Raw genomic sequence first — 13,582 nt, forward strand, 5'->3', positions numbered from 1 at the left:
TTTCTGACAATTTCAACAAAAACTAAACATGTTGAAGCTTCATAAAAGTAGAATTTACATCAGAGCTGTTGTATTAGATCGTATTAGATTGGTGTCCCAATACTTTTGTACATATAGTGTAGATCCTGAATAGTACTTTTCAAATATGCAGTGAAAACCTTTCGACACTCTGAAACAGAGTTTTAGCGTTCATAAAAGAAATATGATATTCATCAATCAGATATCCAAGAACGTTTAACACACACACACACACACACACACACACACACACACACAAACACACACACACACACACACACACAAACACAAACACACACACACACACGCTCAAAACAACTTTTGGGAGAGGTGTCCACTCAGTCCATTGGCTCCTCCAAATAATAAGGGCACCCTGAAAATTAACAGATACCATTTGTGATATTAAAACAATGGTCTAAAACATTCAGACACAATTTTATAGTGTTACAAGGGATGAATAAGGGAAAATAACAAAACAATATTATGCATACATTATTTTCTACTTGCCTAAATGATGAGAATAATGTTCTATTCTGCTTCCCGTCGATGGACAGAAACATGTTAATAAGACTTTTTAAAAAAAAATTAACAAATTACAGATTAACTTCTTGAGTATAACAGTTCAACCTAATTACGCTTAAGTTTAAGGGACGTTTTTACAAGACTAAACTCGCACAAGGAACTTTTCGTTTGGTTTATGTTCAGCTAAGATACATATACTGGCAAAGAGCAGCAAAATTAAAAAAGGTAGACTAGAGAATTTTATACTGTTGAGAGGTTAGCTTCATGCTCATCTGCAGTTTCCTGCAGTAGTGGTCCCATCTGATAGATATAAATGAAAAATAAAATAAAAACTATTACTATTTAATTATCTGTTACCTCCCTCTGCCCTGCTGTTATAGTAACTTGTGCATGTATTAACATTAGTCAACAGAGAGCGATGCCATGTATCTGCAGAACAAAGACCACCTGCAGCTTCTGCCATCATTACGCTGCACCTCTCCTGCTCTCATCAGGTCTGAGTTCAGCCGCGCGCGTGGCGGAAGCAGGAAACCGGCGGTGATGTCTTGTAATTAGCGACATAACTGTCCACTGTGACGTAAAAAGTTCACCCCAAACTAGTGTAGACTGGTGAAAGTTTAGACACTATGTTATGAGTGTCGATAGTAAAACGGACAAGTTTGGTATCGAAAGTATCGATCCGCACATCACTAAGTTATTGCTGGTTAGTTAGCTAGTTATTGGCTACACATAGAGACGATGAGATTCGCGTCTAACCACGCATGCGCAGATTCAAAACACCCTACACTTTCAGAGTGAAGTTTATTTGGTATTTCTAAGTTAATGTACATTAAACTATTAAACATGTAAATAGTACGAGGAAAACCATTAAAAAAACCTTACTCTTCCCCCACAATTCATTTCATATGTTAATAAGATGTTTAATTTTACCTAAGAAATCTAAGAAATTCTAGTTCTCACTGAATCTTAAAAATACGAGGAAAAAATTATGAGTTACTCTAATAGAGTTTATTGCACCAAAAAGTCATGTTTTTCAGTACATCATAGTCTGTGAACAGACTATACTGCCAACCTGGAGAGTACGCTGCTTTCCCAACAACAAGCCCTAGATCACCAGTGACCTGAAAAGTCTGCTTAATAGGAAGAAACAGGCCTTCAGGTCAGGGGACAAAAAAAGAACTGAGGAGTGTTCAGCATGAGCTGAGGAGAAGCTGAGGCTGAGCAGAGATGCCTACAGGAGGAAGCTGGAGGCCAAATTTCAGAACAGAGCGACAGATGTGTGGACAGGAATGAAGGAGATAATGGGCCTGAGCCTGCAGAGAGTCCCGATACAGACATCCTGTGTGGTTCCTGTTCCGAAGAAGACGTCTCCATCTGGCACTAACCACTACAGACCCGTTGCCCTTACATCATTCATGATGAAGGTGCTGGACAGGCTGGTCCTGGCCCACCTCTGACAGCAGGTGAAATCATCACTGGACCCTCTACAGTTCGCCTGCCAACCCCATCTGGGTGTGGACAACACCATCATACACCTGCTGCCGTGTGCTCATTCCCACCTGGATTGTAGCAGCAGCACTATTAGGATCACTTTCGTTGATTTCTCCAGTGCATTTAACACCATCCAGCCACTGTTCCTAGAATCTGCGAGTGATGGGAGTCGACGCATCCACTATTTCCCAGATTACTGACTATCTGACAGACAGACCACAGTTTGTTCGACTGGGCAATGTTCTGTCTGAGACCATGGAAAGTAGTACAGGAGCTCACAGGGGACTGTTTTGCCTCCTTTTCTCTTCACCTTGTACACCTCAGACTTCCAGTACAACTCCTCATGATGCCACCTACAGAAGTTCTCGGATGACTCAACGGTGGGAGCGTGTATAAAGGATGGACGAGAGGAGGAATACAGAGCAGTGGAGGACGATTTTGTGGAATGGTCTGGTAGAAATCACCTGCTGTTTAACGTGGCCAAGACCAAGGACATGGTTATTGATTTCAGAAGGAACAGGACGACCACACAACCACTGTGTATTCTAGGGGAGAATGTCACAGTGGTGGAGGATTACAAATACCTCAGAGTGCACCTCGACAACAGACTGAACTGGAAAACCAACATCAACCCAGTCTACAAGAAGGGGATGAGCAGACTCTAATTCCTGATGAAGCTCAGATCATTCAATGTGAGCAGCAAGATGTTGGAGATCTTGTACCAGTCTCTTGTTGTCAGTGCACTCTTCTTTGCTGCAGTGTGCTGGGGGGCCTGCATGGGAGCCGATGAAACCAACAGACTGAACAAACCAAACACCATCTTCACCACTTCGTGGACAGACAGCGGAGCCCCTTTTAAAATAGACTGCTCCAGCTCCGCTGTCACAAGGACCACTTCAGGAAACCATACCTGCCATGACCCAGCATTCAGTACAATAGTAATTTAAAAGGTCCCCCAAATAACACCTCAAATCTCAGAAAAAGTGAGTTTTTCATAATATGCCTTTAAATAGTTAATCTACCAACCTCACAATACCCCAATATTCAGTGTTTACATATTATTTGCACTACTGTAATATTGCACAATACTGTTAATTGTTTACATTTATTTATCAATTGCAACTTGCATATATTTTTTCTGGTACATACTTTATATGTACTGGCTCTCTCTCTAAGAAACTGAAAATTTCTCAAAGTCATGCTGAATCAAGTAGCCTACTGCTCACCAACAAATGAATTGCTCCTCTTACTTTCTTGTCAAGCTTTGGAATTCAAAAATGAACAGCAGCAGCTAACTGCAAACTATACTGTTGGCCTGGACAGGATATCTATCAGCAAAAAGGAGTGGTATTCCAAGGTCACAGATATCTGGAAAAAAAAGTGAAGCTGAAGCCTACACTGAATCTTACCATTTCAAGATACCCTCTAAATTCCATTAATTAATTCATGCTTGTAGATGTCTATATTTTTGTATCTATAGACATTACAGAACAGCTTGAATCTCCCTGAGTGGAAATTTTAAGAGAGTAGAGTCAATGATACATACAAAAATGCACATGAGGAAAAACAAGCCTGATGGAAGCAAATTAACCTGTTTGTCGAGGTATGGGGTGTTTTTTTTTTTTGTTTTTTTTTTGCCAATGATTACCTCACTTCACAGATAACCGTGGCAATTAAGCAATGAAGTGTAGTACTGTGTATTCATTTGCACAAGGAAAACATTTAATGATCATAATGCTAATATCCCACTTTGACAATCTTTCAGTATGTATGTCACTACTTTTGACTGCTCTTAGTATGTACTTAACTGTAGTATTGCGTACATACAATTATTTCAAATATCACCTGACTGGTCAGACTAAAGCCAGGAAACATCATCTAGAACACTGAAAGGCTGCATAACTGTTGCCTACACACAAAACACCTTGTTTGTTAACAATACCTTTCTGTTAGAGGACTGAGCTGTTTAACTACTTGATTCAAGTAACATGACTCCATGTTTACACACTCTTGTTGCAGATCAAGGAAAAATCTTAAAATGTCTTTCAGTGTTTCCACGGAATGTAAAACCTCAAAAATTAATCAAACACAGCTTTAGGAAAAACCCAGCTTGTTTTTATTATTTTGAAGTTCAACAGTTGGCTGTAAACTTCACATCTGAGTTCAGTTCATTACACAGACAATTACAAAAATAAAAAAACCTGTTACAATAGCAACTGCCACTGTAATTGTAATGTAATTTCTCACATGAACTCATTTGCAAATATGAAGGAATGACCAGCAGCTGGTGAAGCTCAGGCTGTAGATGTACATGCTCATGGTTTGATAACCACACTTAAGTTGTTTATGTTACTTTTTCATCTAATTCTTATTACAGAGTTATCTTAATCATGCTGCTTGTTTGATCAAATTGCAATCATGTTCCTTGGTCACTGTTCTTCTCATTCAACTTTCACCCCCAATATGGGTTATTAAGTTATCCAGAGATAATGCCAGTGAAAACCTTTGATTTCCTTCCCCACCCTTCCCCACCCCACCCCACTCCACTCCACTCCACTCCACTCCACCCCCAGCTGTGCCTTCTCAGTTCTTCTTGGCCTTTGGGGAGTCGTACTTCCTTTTGCTGGAGTACCAGAGAAGCAGAGGGATGCCAATGGAGGGCAGAGTCATCACGCCGAATGCAGCCCAGTCAAGCTACAAAAAGGGAGACATGGGGAAGTGAGTGAGGTATCGAGGAACAGTCCAAAAAATAAAGAGGAAAAACATTTGTCATTTTTGAATTTCAGAATCACAATTTTAAAAAAACAACTATTTTTATTACCAACTCTGTGTGAAATTTGCCTGTACTGCAGACAAGATATTGGATAGATTAGCAGTTTTCCAAGAAAGGATTCATAAAAATACTCTAATTTGCCAAATTATTAGGCACAGCTAGCTTAAAAAAAAAACTACTACTACTACTACTACTACTACTGAAACTAGTGCCTCTGTCTCTGCCAGCCTTAGACCACCAAAATTTTAACAGTTCACCCCTGAGTCCAAGAGAACGTTTGTGTCAACTTTGAAGAAATTCCCTTTAGGCATTCCTGAGATATCGTATTCACAAGAATGGGAGAGACCTGAGGTCATAGTGACCACAACCTTTGACCACCAAAAGCTAATCAGATCATCCTTGCCAGTGCAGAAGCATGATTTTTTTTTTTCACTGTCCTGTGCACTGGAAATCCATGCAAACTACTAGTCAGTCAGGAGTATGACTGAGTGAGTGAAAAACACTATTTGAATGTAACACTCACATAGTGTGGCGAGAAGCGCCGGTCAAACTCCCTCTGAGCCAGGATGCCTCCCTGGCCAGGGGCGCTGGTATAACCAACCTGCAGGAAGGACAGACATATCAGCTTCCTTCACTAAACACTTTAACTGCTTTGATCCACCAAAATAATCAATTGGTTTTACCACAACTTGTCCTCCCTCTTGGGCAAGGTAGCTGACAGAAGCAGATGTGAAGTTAAAATAACCAGCCTTCAGGGGGCGCAACACCACTGTGTGAGAGACATTGCTTGCTCTGAAAGTTACAGGGTTAAAGGACAACTTGAAAAGGATGAAGAGTTCATCACTGCATATTTAAAACCAATTCAAAATGATAATCTCCTACAGTGTCTGTGAAGATTCTCAGTCACCTAGGTCATGGTTATCCTAACCTCCTACAGTTTGACCATGACCTTGACCCACCTGGGTTGACCCAAGATAGATCCCTGGCCTTGGCAGTCTACATGCTGAAGTATCCTTGGCCAAGATACTGAACCCCAAATTGCTCAAAGCTCGTAATGAGCAGGTGGCCTAGCCATAGTTGTATGACTGTGTGAATAGGTGAACACAGACTTGCATTGTAAAAGTGCTTTAAGTTGTCTAATGAGTCAGTGACTAGTAAAGTGCTATATAAACATAGTCCATTTACCAAAAACTCCATTTACTTCAACTGCAATGCTTTGATTAAGTTTCTACTTCTCCCATAAATTACAAACTGTCTCATTATCAGTTCGACTGTGTTGTAGATTCAGCTGACTGGATCAACAACTGCAAAGTGAGAGGATCATGAGAAAGACTTTAAGACTCAAGGATACGGTGCAATCCTGTCCCATTTGACATTCAACATTCCTGAAACGATTCCAAAGTCTTCAGGAGGAAAAGAATCATCCGACAGCTCCACCTCCAGAGCAGCACTGTAGAGACAGAAAGGAAGAGGATACAGTTAAAGAACTGCATATGTAACGTGACAGAGTTTAATTAGATTTTACTGTATGACAAATGTCTCCAGAATACAGCAGGGTGTTGTCCGGTACCAGAAAATTAATCAGAAAACATCCTATTTACATTTAAACAGTTGTCCCAATTTTTTAAAAATGGGGTTGTAATAAAAAAGTAAAGTAAAAGACGTGGATCAGATTTCTGATTGTCATAACGAGAGCATTTACACGATGCCATATAAACAGAGTTGGAGACATTTCCTTTGGACAGTTCAACATCCAAAAATGCATCCAAGTTCAGTGGTTGCTGACCGCCAAAGAAAGAGAAAGAAAGTTATGTGCAGCATGTGTACTAACTACTGATAACATTATTTTTGGGCAAAGCGGAGTTTACTGTTAGGCACAAAGTGACATGAACAGTTGTTACCACTTTGACCAAAGAAGCAAAATAGAAAGAGGGGCCAACTCTGAGGCTGCAGAAGGGCAATTTTTGCTTCCCAGTCAGACTCCAAAAAACACAATATAAATGAATTAATATAAATGAAATTAGATGATGTTGAGCCTGATATGCACATGATCAGCTATCCTGCTTCAAATTCTACAGCTTGCATGTGTATTTATGCATCCATTTTGGCCTATTTTAATCTTTGATTTTGATCATCAAAGTCAGTGTCAAGTTTTCACATTGTGCCTTTGTACAATATTACAATTACAATTAGTCATTTGGCAGACGCTTTTATCCAAAGTGATGTACATATGAATTCACACACCAATGGCACAGCATCACAGGCAGCTTTTGGGGTTCAGTCTCTTGCCCAAGGATACTTCAGCATGTGGACTGCTGAGGCCAGGAATCGAACCACTGACCTCCCGATCGGGGGAGGACCGCTCTACCTCTTGAGCCACAACCGCCCCCAATATAATTGTCCACAGCCAGAAAATGAACAAATAGGTCATCTGTGAGCTTTCTGAGATTTATTTTACATGTACTAATAGTATTACATGATTCATTATCATACTGTTGTGTGTACTGTTTTTGACAGCTCACATGCCATTAAGTTTTCAAAAGCGGTCAAGAGGTTATGTTACACACAGTCAATTAACAACTTCATAGTTGTTATAGGAGATTTTTCTTTCAAACTCAGTACAGCCCTGACCTGGAGCCCACATTGTAGATGTTGTACTGCAGGGTGAGGTCACGGCCCTCCACAGCATAGCGGTTCAGCAGGGATTTAGAAGCCAGCAAACGGGCTCCCTCCTCTCCTGAGCCCAAACCAAGCAGAGCCAGGACCAAAAACGCATGCAGCATCTTCATCTGGAAAGAATACAGGCTGCAAAAATCTACACAAAATACAAATAGTGGAGAGATGGGGTAGAAAAGCAAATACTAAGGCTCAAAGTATGTGGACACCTCGGTCACAGCAGCCAGGTTCCAAAATCTTGTAGAAAACCTTTTAAGGAGAGTAGAGCCTGACATAGCGGCAAAGCATTCGCCATGGTTTTAGAATGACATGTCCATATAGCTGTGATGTTAATCTAGCCAACAATTACATTAGATATATTATCAGATATAATATTAAATAGATAAAATATTTCCATGAAATAAAAACACTGAACTATGTAAAAGCTTGGTTTTCGCTGAAGAAAAAGGACAAATTAGATTCAACCCGGTTTAAACTTAAATAGAGTCATGGATAACAGTTAGCTAGCTATAAACGGAGCTAGCGTTATAGTCATTTAATATTAGCTTTATTTACAAAAATAATTGTTCGAAAAGTCGAGTGAATTTATGAATAGAGGAAGCAAAAAGGGTTACATTTTAGCTTGTCTTAAGTCAAAGTGCTGAACAGCGATTGTTACAGATGCTGACGTGGACCTAACGAGACAGATCTAGTTTTCAGTGACAGGATTAGCGTTACACAGTACTCAAAGTCTATATTTACATTACAGAAATGAGGGAGTAATGTTGATGTATCTAATTCTAAAAAATAAAGTCAACACATTAGTGCAGTTTGCACAGTTAAGGGAAGTAGAAATACATACTGTTGCCGTCCACTTGTGCTCTTCTAGCGGCGGATGTTGAAGGAGCTAGAGACGCGCATGCTCAGATGCTAAAAGGTACTGTTGCATGACGTGTACTGACGGACAATTTAAGGAAGTCTCCAGACAGCGTAGCTCCCCTAGTGTCTTGGAGGCTGTGTTGTTTCCTCGTATTGAAAGGGGGGGGGGGGGGGGGGGGGTCATTTTGAATATAGGACGGACTTGTAAAGTATTTTTGCACTGTTGTATAACTACTTTTAGCTCAGCAAATAATCTGAATACTTGATCCACCATGTATATTTTCATGTTGAACAACAGGATGTGTTTCAGTTGCAGCAGGATGACATCACTCGAGTCAAAGGGCAATAATTTGTTTGGGCTTTCAGTGACTTTCTAGGACAACCCAAAGCCTCCACCCTGACCTCTGTGTTTGGAATATGTACCCTATATGCTGTACAGCATAGATAACAAATGTGTTAATTGTCCACACCCCCAGAAACTAGGCCCTGGGTTTTCTGTGTCAGTTAATGGTGGGCAATTTAATTCATATCAGCCCCCTCAGACTGTCAGCATTTGAAATGATTTTTGTTTCTTGGACTATTTATTCTCCTAGTCACCTTTCTGAATACAGCTGTACAAAGGCACTTACTTAGACACTTACATATATTTATTCCACAGGTCAGATAAGATATTGGCACCAGTCAAGGTGACAGAATCTAGATAACATTTTAGAAAAAGTATAATACTTATTTCTTATACACTTGCAGGTGTGTCTCAGTAGGTAGAGTGGTCACCCACTTATGAGAAGGTTGTTGGTTTGACCTTGGCAGTCTACAGGTCAAAGTGTCCTTGGGCAAGATACTGAACCCCAAATTGTGCCATCGGTGTGTGTGAATTCTTAATGAACAGGTGGCCAGGCTACCATTGTATGAATGTATGTGTGAATAGGTGAATGCAGACTTGTGTTGTGAAAGTGCTTTTCGTGTTTGTCAAACTAGCAAAGCACAATATAAATATAGTCCATTTACTATTTAATATCTGGCTATGATAATCAGCCTTGAGTGGTATCTTTAACACTGTGATCACCTTGTGAATTTACCCACCCACCACAGTAAATTTGACTTTTAGTGCTGGTGTATGTCCTCATTTAGGCTGGATTTAAGGACCGACCTTTATTAATGTTTTAGTAACTATGTTTGGTATTACTTTAGATGGTATAACTTTTAGATGCTTGGCTTTCATTAAAAGCCATTTGTGTCTCTATGTGACACATAACTGTGTACATTATCAGCATATTTTGTTGCACTGTATTGTTTATCTGTATTGTTTACAACATACAGAAACACTTGACTTGGACATTTTATTTATGTTGTTGTTCATTGGTGGTTTTCATATATATTAGGCACACATATTATTTCACTGAGCCTATTTGTGTTCAATAGTCCTGTCTTTTTTTTGTTCAGTCATGGCCTTACTCTTAGGTACCATGTCTATTCCTGTCTAAGCATTGAGAGCACTGAAAAACAGAATAAACTTTTTTACAGGCCTATTTGTAGACATACTTGGCAATTAAAGCTGATTGTGATCTTTGCCCATCTTCCCCATATCTATATTGACAGTCTATTTTGTCTTATTTTATTTTGTGTTTACTAAATACAAGCATCCTGAGTTTAACATGAAATATATTTCATATAGGTAAAGCAGCTCAGTAAAAAATATTGTGATGATAAACATTTAGTCTCTGTAAGCTACACCAACCATAGTCTCTATGCAACAGATATTCAGTCAGTAGGTGGAGACAAATATTCTTCTTTTTATCCTGCAGTCACACAAATGCAGGTGCTACCAATGTAGCCACCACAGTCAGTCAGAGAGATATATGATTTAATTGGACCCACAATTGGTTACACAGACCAAGTTTAAAACCTACAGGAAATGTAGGGAAGATGAGGGGACACTAGTACACTGTGGGCAATCCAACTGTTCTGAATAAAGATTCACTGTTACATTGTGAACATCATAGGTCTGCAGTTTTTATAATGTCTAAAATGTGGTATTGTGGAGTATGGTAATATCTTTTTTTCCACGATCATTGAAGGACTGGATACAGACAGCCATAATGATTGGCCAGCAAATTAATTTTGACCCAAGACCACTCCCTTTTCATGACTGGGTGAGAAAGTCAAAAATGTTGCTGCATATAAAAGATTGTCACATAGGATGATATTCCCTTCAGTGGCACTAGTGTATAATTCTTTACTAAATGCATAGAAAACATTAGGTGGAGGCACATTGTTAAGATAGATTTCAATGTGGGAGTTATGCTTTTGTACTTTCTCCTAATGTTGCTCGTTTTTCTCTTTATTTCTAAGAAGGCAACATTATATTTTGATTAAACCTTCCTTCTTGGGCTGTACCAGCTCTACATGGAAAGTGTCATGAGACAACTTCGGTTGTGATTTGGCGTTATACAAATTAAATTGAATTGTTTTGTGGGTGGGAATGGGAAGTTTGAGTTTGTGAGAAGGCTCTTTTTTGATATATTTCAAAATAAAAGACTGGAGCCCACCTTAACGTTGACTGACTGTCACGCAGGTATGCAGAAGCAACCTAAACAGTGATTCGACAAACGACCAAAGCAATATTTGATGTAGACGCAGAACCACTCGGTTGTAAAAAAAAAAAAAAAAAAAAAAAAAAAAAGGTCCTACAGCAAGTTGCGAGTTGCGGTTCAGGTGGGTGTGCGTTCGTAAAGCGTCACAGTGGAGGATATATAAATCAAAGCTCCAGCACGTTAGTCATTCATCAGGTGGAATTTTGTTTCTGAAAGCAGTAATCAGATCATCAGGTGCAGTTATGCTCCATCCTGCCAGCGGACTTAAATTCCTCGCGTTCCTGCTGCTGCTGGGCACGAGCAGCTCAGCTGTTCACAACGATGCCACAGAGTCAGTTATTACTCAGCTGGCCCCCGACACTCATGACGAGCAGTCTAATGAAGACACTAATCAGGCGAGCAACGGCGGCAGACGACTGACTGACGCTGTGCGTAATGGTGAGTCCAAACCGTTACGCATGGCGTAGTTACAGTATCATTTTGAGGTAAATTTGTCGTCTTGCTCAATAAACCATGACACATAGTTTAAAATTGATGTCTGGGTGATTGCTAACCACTGTATATAGATGGCATTATTCTCTCTCAGTGTAGAGTAGTGTGTAGCAAGTGGGTTTTCAAAACGCTTAAAAGGAAATCTGTTCTCCTTGTTCTTAGAAATAAACTTTTCCTAAATTACAAACTTTTCAAATACATGGAAAAATTACATTAATCGTTCAGCATCAGAGCTCCTGTAAGGTGATCTGCGGTTATTGCTAAATGCAGTGGATTTACATTCATGCGTTACTTTGTAATGTGTTACTCCCAACGCTGCAAATAATAAAACTCCTACAAGCCCTTCACATAGAGATGTAAGGCAGGGTACTATTATTCATGTGGCACATTTAATGCATAGTAGCAACTGAATGAGCTTTAAATTTACTGAAGAATTAGAACAGGATAAGACAAGAAATGGTAATTAGAAAGATCTATCTTTCAAAGTAACACACTTAAAATTAAATCAATAAAAGGGTGAATAGTAAGATCCAAAAACAGACAATAAAGTAATATGTTCATAATTTAATGTTTTTGTTAAAATTCTGGCAGCTGTATTTTGACCAAGTTGTAGTTGCCAGAGAAGGCTGACCTTGTCTTTTTGGAGAGCCTGCCATGTGAGCCAGATTGAAAAAATCAAAATCAAAATCAATTCAGCTGAGGGTCAGATGGTGCCACATCTGAATGAAGTGGAGTGTACATATCTGTAATTCAGTTTCCATGTCTCAGGTCCAGACCAGAGCCAGGTGGGCTGCAGGGAGCTGAGGTCCACAAAATACATCTCTGATGGCCAGTGCACCAGCGTCAACCCCATTAAGGAGCTGGTGTGTGCTGGGGAGTGTCTGCCAGCCAACCTGCTGCCCAATTGGATTGGGGGTGGAGGTTACACTGGTAGGTACTGGAGCCACCGTGATGCCCAGGAGTGGCGTTGCGTCACTGACCAGACCAGGACCCAGCGGATCCAGCTGCAGTGCCAGGACAGCAGCTCAAGGACCTACAAGATTACTGTGGTGACCTCCTGTAGGTGTAAGCGCTACTCCAGACAGCAAAATGACTCAGGACACAAGGACACATCTGTCCACAGTGGCAAACAGAGGAAAAATCCACGGAAGGCTGGACTCCCTAAGGAGAGAGCTGAGAGGCAGTTTGACAACTAAAATTGCTGTAATCTTGCATTACAAAAGAAATCTCCAAACAGACAATTAAGCAAAAAATTAACCAAATATTTATGAGGCACGCCAAATAGGGTTAGTGAATAGTGTAGATTTGCCTTCAGGTTTAGATTATTGTGACTGGTGGTGACCTCTAGTAGCCATAGTAATTATGATGGGATCAAAGGAGGAAGTCAGGTGATGCAGTATAAAGAGCAGCAAAGTTCACCTAGATTGCTGTTTGTGTCCTATTTGTAACCAAAAGTCATAGCTGACTTTTTATATATTTTAACTGACGTATATGTAAGTTAAGTCACCTACATAACCAAACTTATTAACATTATTAACTTATTTTTACAGAATCCAAACCTAACCAACTAGTTCTGTTGTCTAAACCTAACCAAACTGTGATCATTTCACAACATTTACATTTGTCTGATATGCCTGTTGCTCATACTCTGGAGCGGTCATATATGTTACTTTGGGAGTCATTGGGAAACAACCTATCATGTACTCAGATTTATGACAATTAGACAAATTGTTGCAGAGTTACAGACTTCTCCTGCTCAGCCACACCCTTTGCAAACTTTTTCAGTTTGCCTTTTTTGGCCATGTTTTTGATAGAATAGAAATGTGTATCTCAGTCCTGTAATGGTGTATACCCATTTTGGTGCTGATACAGGATCCAACAAGTTTTATTCATGTAGAGCTGAGCTGGGCTTGTGTGTCCAGTTTCAAGTCAGTTGGGCTTATGGTGCAACAAATATAATAATAATAATAATAATAATAATAATAATAATAATAATAATAATAATAATAATAATAATAAACCAGCACAAACACTTCGGTGCTTGAGCCCTAATAATTCATTAGATAATACAAAGGCTCATGCAGACATTTGATTCAAGACATGCAACACAAGATGTTACCATGATTCATAAAACTTTCAAATGAGAAGCCAGATTTTT

The 13,582-nt window shown here is 39.6% G+C and overlaps 2 protein-coding genes across 4 annotated transcripts; one reads left to right on the forward strand and one right to left on the reverse strand.

Moving 5' to 3' along the window:
- Nucleotides 1–4,124: 4,124 nt before the first annotated feature.
- Nucleotides 4,125–8,395, reverse strand: ssr2 (signal sequence receptor, beta). 3 transcript variants are annotated; one of them, XM_076755383.1, is made up of 6 exons: nt 8,322–8,395; nt 7,436–7,609; nt 6,156–6,254; nt 5,488–5,596; nt 5,328–5,405; nt 4,125–4,725 (listed from the first exon to the last, which is right to left on the reverse strand). In XM_076755383.1, exons 2-6 carry the CDS (start codon nt 7,591–7,593, stop codon nt 4,615–4,617), a joined length of 555 nt encoding a protein of 184 aa, XP_076611498.1. In that variant the 5' UTR covers nt 7,594–7,609; nt 8,322–8,395; the 3' UTR covers nt 4,125–4,614. The 3 variants fall into 3 exon arrangements, with proteins under 3 accessions (XP_076611498.1, XP_076611497.1, XP_076611499.1); XM_076755382.1 differs by having other exon boundaries at nt 7,436–7,619; nt 8,322–8,370; XM_076755384.1 differs by having other exon boundaries at nt 7,436–7,593; nt 8,322–8,361.
- Nucleotides 8,396–11,174: 2,779 nt separating this feature from the next.
- On the forward strand, nt 11,175–12,620 carry LOC143335232 (sclerostin domain-containing protein 1-like). Its single transcript, XM_076754496.1, has 2 exons — nt 11,175–11,370; nt 12,193–12,620. The coding sequence occupies exons 1-2, from the start codon at nt 11,175–11,177 to the stop codon at nt 12,618–12,620; spliced, it is 624 nt and encodes a 207-aa protein (XP_076610611.1).
- The last annotated feature ends 962 nt before the right edge of the window (nt 12,621–13,582 follow it).

The sequence above is a fragment of the Chaetodon auriga genome, chromosome 17, assembly GCF_051107435.1.
Source record: "Chaetodon auriga isolate fChaAug3 chromosome 17, fChaAug3.hap1, whole genome shotgun sequence".
In the NCBI taxonomy this organism is placed as follows: domain Eukaryota; kingdom Metazoa; phylum Chordata; class Actinopteri; order Chaetodontiformes; family Chaetodontidae; genus Chaetodon; species Chaetodon auriga.